The sequence below is a fragment of the Condylura cristata genome, unplaced genomic scaffold, assembly GCF_000260355.1.
Source record: "Condylura cristata isolate star-nosed mole 26May11 unplaced genomic scaffold, ConCri1.0 scaffold00003, whole genome shotgun sequence".
In the NCBI taxonomy this organism is placed as follows: Eukaryota; Metazoa; Chordata; class Mammalia; order Eulipotyphla; family Talpidae; genus Condylura; species Condylura cristata.
In genome coordinates, this window is record NW_004567104.1 from 34,580,040 (window position 1) to 34,592,712 (window position 12,673).

At 37.6% G+C, this 12,673-nt stretch overlaps 1 protein-coding gene across 2 annotated transcripts in view; it reads left to right on the forward strand.

Moving 5' to 3' along the window:
• The window catches only part of GSK3B (glycogen synthase kinase 3 beta), a 158,642-nt gene extending 147,606 nt beyond the window's left edge, over nt 1–11,036 (forward strand). For both annotated transcript variants that reach the window (XM_004675185.2, XM_004675186.2), the window contains one exon: nt 6,185–11,036. In XM_004675185.2, the coding sequence (XP_004675242.1) occupies nt 6,185–6,252 (68 nt within the window). In that variant the 3' untranslated portion in view covers nt 6,253–11,036. The remainder of the gene's footprint in view (nt 1–6,184) is intronic.
• The last annotated feature ends 1,637 nt before the right edge of the window (nt 11,037–12,673 follow it).

The following is a 12,673-nucleotide window of genomic DNA, read 5'->3' on the forward strand; positions in this document are numbered from 1 at the left end:
ATTACCTCCTCTTGGTTCTGTGTTTGAAATAACAGACTTCTACCCACATATGCCAGCTTGACAAATTCACTGACACGGTGAGCTAATTAGATCTGTACCACCTATTAAGAGTTTCAAGTTCACTTGAGTATGTAAATATTCAAGTTGAAGTATTCAAAAAGATATAGCTTGAATACATAAATTCTTACCTAAAGCTAAACTAACTTAGTCACTATTTTCACCAGAATTAGTATCACTTCTAGGAAATTGTTTCCTTTTATGCAAAAGATGTTTTTACCTGTTAAGTTAAAAGAGTTTGGGGGTTTTTCCCCTCTGAAAGAATGTAAAATCTTGATTACATTTGTAAGTGTTCTATCAGATGTTCTTCTATGTGTTCCTCAAATATTATTCTCAGTTACTTATCTTTTATCACATTTTAAACACTTGTATCACTTGCTTTTATTTATATTCCTTTTATTATTCTTTATTCCTAAAGTAGGTGTTTTAACTTAAGGAAAGATGAAAATGTTTCCTGAGTCACCATTGTCTAGTTCCCTACCCTGAATAATAATACAAACTTTTCATAAAAATGTGATATGCAACTGAGCTTTCAGCAGCAGAAACCTCTCAGCTCCTGTCACTCTTCTTCATAAACTCACGAGGTTTGCTGCTGGAATGGTTGGTTTGCTGGTGTCAGAATCTCAGTTCCACTTTTGCAGTGAAATAACTTAAAGCTATCCTGATGTATTATTCTATACCTTTTCCTCAAAATAAGTGAAAAAAGGGGTGATGATGTCTTGCGAAGAAAGGAACCTCTCCCTCATTATTAAAATTGTCAAAATCGTAGTGTCTAAGTGACAAGTTATTAAAAAAATGAAGCGAATGACTGATTATAAAATAAACATCAAGTCTTCCTTATAGGAGATAGTTTGACTTTTATTAATGTAGATTTTTATTTGTTTAAATATAAATATACCTTTAATTCTCTATGCATCATGATTTTGTTTGTTCATATGTCAGTAAACACAAGCATCTGAAACATAGTTTTTGTAGTAACTTGGAACAGCTTTAATGGGAACATCATGAGTTAGTATAGACTGTATAAATAACTTACCCCAGCCTGCCAAGTTTTTTATTTTATAAAGGAGTTGACCTGTCATGAGACATTTCTAAATCATATAAAAAGTGGATAACTGGTGAATAGAAATACATTAAATAGATTCGGGAGAACATAAATAAGGAAGTAAAGGTTCTCCTATACTTTTAAAGTACATATAGGACATAAAGCAAAAGTATTGGCTATATCTGAAATATGCTCTTTTACAAACATGCCAATATATTTAAAAAGTAATGATTTTCTAGCTTTTGAAAACCTGACATTTCTTTTGGGCAAATAAGGAAATTTTAATTTATTTATTGACTTCAATTAAATAAAAATAACTGTATGTAAGTGGTAGCCACCAGATAGAACATTTCTGTCATTAGATTGTAGACAGAACATTTCTATCATTGTTGCTGGGCCAAACAATGAATACTTGTATCAGCTGGAAGAAGGCTTTAGACCCCAAGTTCTGGAATGTAGCCTCACCTCATGTTTATTCTCTGTCTTTTCTTTATGTCCTGTTTCCTTATTTTCTACTCTATTTAAATGCTTTTGTAACAATTTATTAGTGTGGAACCTTCTTTCACTTTCTTTCCCTCGCCATTTCTGCAGTTGATCACATTTGGACAGAGAATGAGAGGATTTGGTGATATATACATGTAGCAGAAGGAGGGAAAGTAGAGAGTTTGGATGAGAACTTGAAAGCTTTAGGTTTATGACCTGAATATCTAGTAGTGGCGCTGACTCCTCACTATTGGTGGAGCTGACTCCTCACTATTGAGACATCTGGCCATCTAATAGATTATCTAATGGCTTTTACAGATCTCTACGAATTTGGGAAAGCAACTCAGGTCCTTGCCTAGAAAAATTTTGTACGTTGGGTTATGGGATTTTGCACATAAAAATTTATACTAGGACAAAATCACAGCCTCAGAAACTCTGTGGAGAACCTGATACCTTATACCTTCATCTTTGGCTTCACTTGGGATTGCCCAGCTTGTCATTTTTACCTCTGAAGTCACACAGAATAAAGTTGGTTTTAATAAATATATGTACACACTCTTTCGCCACATCCAATACAAAAGCCATAGACCACATACTCCTAGAATTAGGGAAAACACAGTTACTAATCTCATCTAATCTTCCTCTTGTATAGTTTATTAGGAAGCTAGTGACACTCCCGTGGCCTTGCAAGCATAAGCCCTAAAATTGAATTTAAGTTCTTGTATGTATTAGTTACCTATTGCCTACATTTCAAGAGATTCTAAAATTTAACAGCTTAAAATAATAGTAAGTTTTATTATCTCACGTATGGAATAGTTTCTGTGGATGAGGAATTCAGAAGCAGCATAACAGGATATTTCTGGTTCAGGATGTCTCATGAGGTTACAGTGAAAATGTCAGTCAGGGCAGAGGCATCTGAAGGCTTGCCTGGAGCTGTAATATCTACTTCTAGAATATCTCATTCATGTGGTCATTGAATCCATGCTGGCTCTCTGCAGGAGGCCTCAGCCCCCTGCTGATGTGGTCCTTTCCATAGGGCTTCTTGAAAGTCACATGGCAGCTGACACCCTCTGAGCCAAGTGATCCAAGGAGGGGAAGGACAATGTAGAAGCTGTAGTGTCTACTATGTCATACCCTAGGAAGTCACCCACCATTATTTCTGTTGTATCCTAGATGTTACACAGGTCAGTCCCATCAACAGGAGAAAGGAATATATAAGATGTGGACACCTAGAAGCATAGCTCATTGATGCCATCTTGAAAGATAAAGCATATCACAATGTATATAAACAATCTTACACTTTCCTCCCTACAGCTGATGATTCTTTCTGTTCTCCCTCAGGTCTATCCAAGGGTGGGTGGGTGGCTGGCTGGCTGGCTGGCTGGCTGGCTGGCTGGCTGGCTGGCTGTTCATCTATGGCAAGAAAGGTAGTAAGTAAGTGTTGGCTTTTAAGGGTCTTTGAAGTTAGTGAAATAATCAACTTTATAGTTCCTTCCAGAAACCCTGTATCTCTCTATACTCCATACAGATTGTCAGAAAATTAATCATTCTTACAAATTTACTATTTTAATATAGTAGCCTCTTCAGATAATAAAAATGTTTTTAGCTATCAAAGTAGATTGTATTGGGGTTAGGTCTGAATGAAAGGCCCCTTATACTCTTTTCTCCGATTGCTAGAAAATGTTTTTTGCTGTTCCCTCATGCCCATAAAAATCTTCATTCTCTTCTTTGCTCTCTTTATGCTCAACTCTCCCAATAGACTTTGGGCATATTACTTATTAATCTCTTTATACCTCCATTTTCCCATTTGAAAATGGGGTTAATCACCTGTTTTATGGGGTTACTGAACATGGCTATTATATATGGCTCTTACGCATTCAGAGTGATTTATGTAAAATAAATTTACAGAATTGGTAGTGGTGACAAAATAAACATGTACCAAATAGAATTTAAGAAATCTGAGGCAAAAACAGCAGGTGAGGAAATTGAGAGAGGTCTAAACAGGGAGGGTGAAGAGCACAGGGACTGTGGTGATAGATCATGAGTGCAGCGGTAGTGGGAGAGTTATGGCGGCTACACCTGAGGGGAGAAATAAAATACTATACAAAAATTAACAAAGATGCAAGAAAATAAAATTTCTAAAGAATTTAAGAAATAGTTTTTTTCAGTTAGTGAGGCAGTTGGTCTGTTGCAGTTACTGTTGAGTTTATAGAACTACACTCTGAAAAACCAGAAAGTTCTTATTCTAAATTAGACATTTTAAGTGGAGTTTATTGCCCCACTTAATGTTTTTTGTTTTGTTTTGTTAAATAAATGCAGTACTGTGACTAGGTAGCAAGGACATTTATAATCAAAGTAACTTAAAATTTTACCTATCAAGTGACTTGGAAGTATTTCTAAGAAGAAAAAATATATATATTAGGTCACTACAGTACAAACCTGAGGAGCATAAGTTTCTTTCCATATTTCATTATTCAGAAGGTCAGTTTACTTCTGGTTATATGCCTACTTCAAAGGATTGTACAATTATAATCTTACAGGCAGCTTTTGAATTCATCCAAAGAAAGGGAAGCTAGGCTTGGAGCTATCATAAACTCATAGCTAGTAAGTAGTGAAAGGTCATGTGCAGATCAGCATTTCATCAGAGAGCAAGCTCATAAACAGGCAGGCAGCCATGAAGATGGAACCATGTTTGGCGTTGGGTTGTAGCTGCCATGTCAAACTTGCAAACAGTGCAGGTATGTGTGATGGACAAGCAAGAATGTCCTGATGATTGGTAAAATCTCTTAAGCCCTGGGAAAGACCAGAATGTAATGATTTTGCCTGTGAAGACATGCCTAAAGGTGAGAGAAGAGTGCTAAGAAATGATCATACATTGGTTCTAAGCATCATCCAAAGCACAGCACATGCTTACTATAGTAAGCATGCTTTTCCGAGGAGCCATATAATCCTGAATAGCTCCTTCCATGCTTTCTCCGAACTCTTGTTTGTAAAGCAGCATGTGCCTAAATTATGAAAATGAAATGTTTCATCCTAGGAAAGGCTTACAAACCTGGGGCCCACCTAGGAACTATGTTACGTTATTAGTTGCGCATGGAATTTGGATGATTGTTGAGAATAAAAATCCAGCTACCTAGAGCTTACCCAGGAAATCATGGATAAGGCAGTAAACATAATTACTGGTTATTGGAAAAGGCTGTTTACCTGCCTTTGGCGAGTAGATTCAGTGTATCATATACCCTCTCCTGCCAGTTGTGCATGTGCTCTGCCAGGGATGCCGTAATGTGTGCATCTACTACATGAGAGCAAGGTTAGAAGCAGCTGCCTGTGTTTTGAAGGAAAGTAAACATAATTATTCAAATTAAGATATAAATTACTTTTTCTGTCAAAGGCCAAGCTAATGATTAGAAGAGTAGGTTGTTTTGAAGGCCGGAAGATCAAAAGTTTAGAAACGAATTACAGTTTTTGTAGAATGGTTATAGAATGAAAACTTGAACATTTAATTCATAAATACTTTCTGCACATCCTTGGGAGGAGCTCTCTGTTTCTCACTCTAATGTAAAAAGTAAAAGCAAAAAGATTTGGGGGCCAAATGTTGTGTTGAGCAGTAACATTGTTTTATCTACTTATAATAGGAAATAGGACAGCTACAGTCTCTAGAGAAAAAACTTTTGGATCTGTGTTTTTGACATCACTGCCTTAATGGCCAAGGGCAGGGTGGCTTCTTAGTGCTGATCCTTGGAAGCGGCTCCATTCAAGCCACCTGTCTTCTTGACCAGGGTTTAGTGTGAAGTATTTGGAAGAAAATTTGTCCTGCAGTATATTTCTAGTCATGTGGAAAGACAAGGAAAACAAGCAGCCTCACAAACAGTGGTCTGTTAACTACCAGAGATGAAGAGCCAGTCTGATTACAGTTAAATGTCTGCTTAAATATTAATGGTTCTCAAAAATTAGGAAAGAAGTTAAAGGTAGTTGTACAGTTAGACATATTTTCAAATGACTAGGCAAGTCGGTTCAATACAAAGATATATGAGTGCAAGACACTTTATTGAATTAATTAAGTGAATTGGGACTACAGTGGCTATTTTTTGTCAGTAGTCTTCCATTTCTGTGGATAATGAAGAGGGACTGTACTTAAAGCCATCAGCTGAGTGTAATTTGCACCTAGTGATTCTGCCTGTTAATACGTATGACCCATATTCTTCCAGTTCTGAACCCATTTACCCACTTAAGCAGATGGCATATTAAAACGGAGTTCAAAATTTTTAACAAGTTTTCCCAGCTGTACATTGTTTATATATTTTCAAGTGAGCTAAAGTCCAACTGAGTACTCATGTACAAGTGAATGTTCATGAAATGGTTTCTGGTTCCCTGACTCTGAATTCAAAGATACTGTCTTCCCAGCACCAAGAACAAGTCATGGCACTGACTTAGCTGTAAGCAGAATTAAATTCAGATCTCATAGTATTAACCATGTTTCAAAAAATACCCCAAATATATCTTAGAAGGCCACACAATTCACATTCTGCAGTCAAAAGCAGTGTGCATTTCTCTGTGAGGTGTAATAGCATTGTTCATGCTCTCTCTTGGGATTTACAGATGCTAATGCTGGAGACCGTGGACAGACCAATAATGCCGCTTCTGCATCAGCTTCCAACTCCACCTGAACAATCCCGAGCAGCCAGCTGCACAGGAAAAACCACCAGTTACTTGAGTGTCACTCAGCAACACTGGTCACGTTTGGAAAGAAAATTAAAAAGAGAAAAAGAAACCTATTCATTTTAGTGTTCAATTTTTTTATTATTATTGTTGTTCTTATTTAACCTTGTAAAATATCTATAAATACAAACCAATTTCATTGTATTCTCACTTTGAGGGAGATCCAGGGGGTGGGGTGGGCTTCTGGGGGTGGGGGGAAGTGGAGCACTAGAACACACAATCTCTCCCATGACAATCCTTTTTTATCAGAAATCTGCTGTTGTATACTTTAAAAACAGGACTCCTGCCTCATGCCCCTTCCACAAAAGAAGAAAACTTTGTTCTGTGCTGAAGTTTCTTTTGAAGTTTGTTTTCTTTTACAGTCAAGTTTAAGACTTCAGTATAGTGCACAGCTTGAAATTGGTTGGGAGCTTAGAAGGTGTAACTCTTGTAAATGGGGACTTAAGTGTCACTTGTAAAATTAATCCATATCCTCTGGTATTTGAAGACTTGCCTTTGGCATGTTGGTGGCAGGTGTGGCAGACAAAAAAAGGAAATGTAAACCCAGGGTAGTCAATAAAGTTTGAAGCCGTAAGGGGAAGATTGTTAACTGACTGAAGGTTTTGCTTTGTTCTTATTGAGTGCTGGTGGTGAAGAAACTTCTGTTGGAGGCTATCAGAAAAGGAGCCTGCATGCGCCACAGGTGAATCTCTGCCTGACCAAAGGTTTTCTGTTTGTGCAGTTTCAAACTAGTGACCTAGGAGAAAACCGAAAAGGGTGATGAGCTGGCCACTCTGGCTGCAGAGATCAAAAGCTGGTGAGCCTGGAGGAAGGGGACAGGCCAGGAGCAGATCTCACTGTGAATGAATTTGTCCAGATTTTTTCTAAAATTACTTCCCTTGGAAAGATACACTTGAGAGGACATTATAGTTAAATAATGTGAATTGTAACAGTCTACTGGTTTATTTTTCATATTTTTAATTGCAATTTGAGCTTGCAGAAATTGCCACATTCTGCACATAGTTCTAATTTTAAATCCAAATCTAGAATCTATTTAATTTTAGCTTTTCTTAATAACCTCATGCTTTTTAAATTTTATTTATTGATGCATGTCAGAAAAACCATTACAAATATTTTAGATGGTAGGAATATTAAAAACTACACATCAAAATTATATAAACAGTCACTTGTACCTGCTGACTTTGTAGGAAAGCTGATTATATAAATGTGTGTATATATGTTATATATACATAGACTCAATACTGCCTTTGTGTGTGTGTGTGTGTGTGTGTGTGTGTGTCCACAGTATCAAAATTGGCTGGTTGAAGCATGAGAAGAATGTCGTGTCCTCTTCCCCTTTTGTCCCGCCCCTCTCCCCTTAGTAGTTTTGATTTCTATTTTCTTTGTGTATCAGTGAACAGTGTAAGAATCAGTCTTTGTTTCTGATGAAAAAGCAATATTCCTTGGAAAGCAAGGAGGATTGAAGGATTATGTTTGCAGTGAGGAAATAGATTTTCACAACTAGTTTGTTTTATACTTTTAAGGTTGACATCTATGTGGGCCTTATATACTCTAAAATGAACCTTAGTCACCTTGGTGCTTATGGGCCATTACTTGACCTATGAATTTTTAAGGCACAATCAGTTGTATTTTACATGTAAAGATCATTTGTGATGGCCGCCTTTCCCTCCTACCTGCTCCCTCCTTACATACCTTCTAAGGTTAGCTGATAACCATAGGGCTGCAGAGCAAAGCCCTTGATTGTGTATGACTTCCTTCACCTTCATTGCCACCTAAGTAAGGTCTTGTTAGGGGTCTCCCTCCTACGGATTTGGGTTGGAGTCTCTTAGCCTCATCAAGGTCCCAGCGCCCTGTCCTGCTTCCTAACCACGTGTGTGTGACTCTCTAAGAGAGTTACTGCCTGCTGAAGTGAACCAGTACCCAGAAAGGCAACTGTGAGCCATCTTAGTTTTCACTCTGTTCAGCTGAGCTCTTGGGGCATAAGAAGGGTTTCTCAAACCTCTGCTTACATCAGAGTTCATGAGGAAGAAAACACACTCAGTCAAACCAGATCAAATGGAAATTTTCATAATGAACTTCTGAGCTCTAAGGTTTGAAAGAAGTGTGAAATCAGAGGATTCAGCAGCATAGTTTTAGTTCAGTTTTGATAGACCATTTTCAAAAATAAAATATGTAAAGACGCTGAACCAGCGGGTCTGTGACAGACATAGACCTGCTCCCATACCCAGTTACCCAGTCACATATTTGCACACAAGACACTACTCTGGTCTGGACTTGGTATACTTGCTAGAGTCCATAAATGTATGTGCTTGTTTAGGAAACACCTCCCCCATCCCACCCCCACAAATGAAGAGAAAAGTGAAATGCTTTTCTTTCATTTTAGTGTGTGTGTGTGTGTGAGGGCTGAGGTGTATGATTTTTCTTTCTCAAGGATCATGGCGGAATCACAGAACTCTTTTATACAAGTGAGATCCAGGTCTCTGAATATCTTTTTGTAAATAATAATAAATAATAATAAAAAGCTCCTCACCAAATTCAAGCTTGTACATTATATTTTCTTTCAGTGTTTTTAAATTTAAGTTTTATTGTTTTGTATGTAAATATGTGGACCCAGGAACTGTTATTAATGAGCAAAAAGTTACTGTTCAGGGCAGTGATTCTGTTTAATAATCAGACAAAATGTAGACGAGCTTTTTAAAGCCATATAGTTTTAACTCTGTACAGTAGGTACCGGCCTGTATTATTGTAACAATAACTCTAGCAATGTATAGTGTATCTATAGTTTGGAGTGCCTTCGCTTCCATGTGTTTGGTTTTGGGTTTTTTTGTTTGTTTTTATTTAATTGGTTTCTCTATCCATGTCTCCCTGTCCCACCTTGGTCCCTTTGAAATAATAGCTCGCTCATAACACAGTGTCCTTGCCCCTTCCACACTTAAGATTCAGTGACACCATGCTTAGGAGTGGAAAGAGGAAAGAAACCATGTTCATGATCTCATTCAAGCCCTGCCTTTGTTTTGGTTGTGAACATCTGTTTGCTCCTCAGTAGCAGTGACCGGTTTCATTTCATAGTCCATCCAGGGACCTAGTGTAGTGCCAGGGGGCCCTAGAGCTGGAGGATATCAATCAAATAGATTAGCTTTAGCTCGTCTCTTCCCCAAACCTTAACCTTGGGTCTTTCAAACAGCAGATCCCAGGACCCTTCCACACTCTCTCCTCTTGCCTATTTCCCTCCCAAATGAGAGAGAGAGAATTGGTTTGTGAAGTCAAAGCTTCTTAATAGTATCAAGTTTTGATGTGTCAGTGGTCTAAAATGCCATAGTGCAGTTCTGGCAGTTACTGCGTGGAGCCCGGCTGTGCCGGAGGACTTGTTTGAGCAAGGGAAGTCTTAGCCTGTTCTCTCCCTCCCATCACCACCTCTGTCCCCCATTTAGTAAAATGTCATTTTATTTTTTAATCAGTTTAATTCATACTGTGTGCCCATCCTGAAGGCCTTTTTTGAAGGAAAAAAAATCAAAATTACTTGCCTCCAAGTCTTGAGTAGAAAGAAACGTTACCAAACCAAAGGTTGCTACTTTTGAAACATCGTGTTCATTACAGTAAGGCAGAGACTGCACTACTTTTCAGTGACATGTCATCTTAAGTCCTTTTCATTTTTGGACACATTTTTTGGTTTGTGTTTTAACAAAGCCTGTCTAACCAGTCATCTTGTCTGCACCAATGCAAAGGTTTCTGAGAGGACTGTTGTATTTTCTACCCCTGTGTTTATAGACACTGGCCTTTTCATTTCTTTTCCCTTTCCTTTTCAAAGGATTTAACTTTGGATTCTTCCAAAGGAAGTTTGGCCAATGCCATATCCCCAGAAGTTTGGGGTTTTTTCTTTCTTGTAAACCAAAATTGTATCTGATTCCTGTTGTTCATGTTAGTGATCATCTAATCACAGAGCTGAACTTTTCTCCCCTGGTCTAGAAACTAAGCATGTTTTACAGTAAAAATCACAATCTGGTAGAAACCTGAGCCACTGAAAATAAGAGACAAGTAGAAGCACAGTAGAGTCCCAGATTAAGGTCTGTGAGAGGCTTTGAAAGTAATCCCCTGGGTTTGGATTATTTTCACAGGGGTTATGACATTTTATTCAAGTTTGTTGCTCCGTTTTGCACCTCTGCAATAAAGGCAAATGACAACCAGTACATAAGGGGTTAGCTTGACAAAGTAGACTTCCTTGTGTTAACTTTTAAGTTTTTTTTTTTTCTTACTATATCTGTCTACAGGCAGATACAGATAGATGTATGAAAATGTGCTTGCCTGTAAAATTTGCATTTATAAATGTGTTGCCGATGGATCATTTGGGCCTGTACACCTATCAGTTAGCGTGACCACTTCCATCTTAAAACAAACCTAAAAATCAAAATTTATTATATATATATATATATATATAAAGGACTGTGGGTTGTATACAAACTATTGCAAACACTTGTGCAAATCTGTCTTGATAATAAAGGAAAAGCAAAATCTGTATAACATTATTACTACTTGAATGCCTCTGTGACTGATTTTTTTTTTCATTTTAAATATAAACTTTTGTGAAAAGTATGCTCAATGTTTTTTTTTCCCCCCCCTTACCCCATTCCCTTGTAAATACATTTTGTTCTATGTGACTTGGTTTGGAAATAGTTAACTGGTACTGTAATTTGCATTAAATAAAATGTAGGTTAGCCTGGAAATGAAATTAAAATTCACAAGTGTGTGGTCTTTATTTCAGTATCCAATCCTCTTTCTTCACTCTATTTTGCCACCATAAGATGTAGTTACATCACCAACTCTGTCCTTCCAGTCAGAGAAACATGAATCTTTGTTATAAGAAACAAAATATGAACACAAGTTGTTGTTCTTTCAAATGATCATATTCATTGTATAGCCCCAAGAGGTGCAGCTTCCATCTTGGAAACCTTTGGATTCAATGTACAGGAAGCTTTTAAGATACTGCTTTGAAAAGAAAACATCCCTGAGAGAGACTAATTTTTAAAACATGTATAAGCTGCTGTCTTTGATCATTGTGTTCATGGTTTGGTGTAGCTGTACTTTCTTTTAACTTTCACCCCATCAGTAATGGTCTTTGGGAGTATCTGTAAACTATATGAACACCACAAATTGTGGGGCTATACCTCCCAGGTAACCAACACATGTTGTGTTTGAGTCTGCTCATTTCCAATACTGGATGATGTATGTAAACATGTTTGTCTCTTAGTGCAAAAAAAGAAAAAAAAAACTTTTTTAGGACTGGCTCACTGTCAGGCCTATCCTAAAGGCTAGGTATAAAGTCATGTGACTGCTGCTTCAATAAAAACAAATTTATATTGGATAAAATCTGGTCCTCTAGTTATTTTTATTGTGGTGGTGGTGGTACCTAACTAATTCCACTAATATTTGTAAACTAGTTAAGACACACCAGGAGGGAGGGTATATTGGGGTGGGAGGTCCACAGAAACACTGAGGATCTCACTTGTGGGATGCACTTCTTGGCATTGCGTAGCGTTTATTTGGGATCCACTCAATCTGAATCAGGATTGAGTTACACCATGTGTTAAATGTTCTGTAAAATAGCTTACTGATTTAAATGCTTGAAGACTGCATTTTAAGTTTCCAAGGTCTTCTAAAAAGTCCTTTCGGAGTCATTTCAGGAGAGCAGAGTGTGGAGGTGCTTTAGGTGTTCTAGAAGAGTAGTGAGGAAAAGGATCTGGTTACAGATAACGCCTCATGGAAAAGTGAAAGGAAGCCAAGAAATGCATGGAGTGGTCACCCATATTTGAGGAGGAGTGCAATTCTACCCACCATCAGCACGATCAGATTTAAAACTGGGTCTGGAAAGGGAAAGTAGCAGAGGAAGCTGTGTGGGAGGGGGCATAATAACCCCACAGTGTTGGAAACTTCTGGAAAGGGACACTCGTACTTTCTTCTTACAGCCTCTTTTCTCCAGAAAGGAGAGGCCATCTGGTCTGGGCTTTCCCACAAGAACTGTTAATGTCAAGACTTTAATTCAATCGCTAATGTCTGGTCCACATAGAGATTCGCCACTGAATGACTGATTGAAGGAGGTGCCAGAAGGTAAACAGTAAAGTCTTTCCTCACAGAAATTGACTCCATCAAGTTAAATTAAGTACTTTTAAGTTCTTATGCCAGTAGTCTTCAGAGGCATAAGGATAATAATGAAATTAGTAAAATGAATAGAAAGATTGCATATTATATTGATAAAATGTGATAGTCCATTTCCACATTTCTTCCCAGAAAAGAAAGCAAAAAAAAAAAAAAAAAAAACTCCCCACCCAAATGTTATTTAAACAGGGGTTTTTAACTTGAAATTGTATACACTGT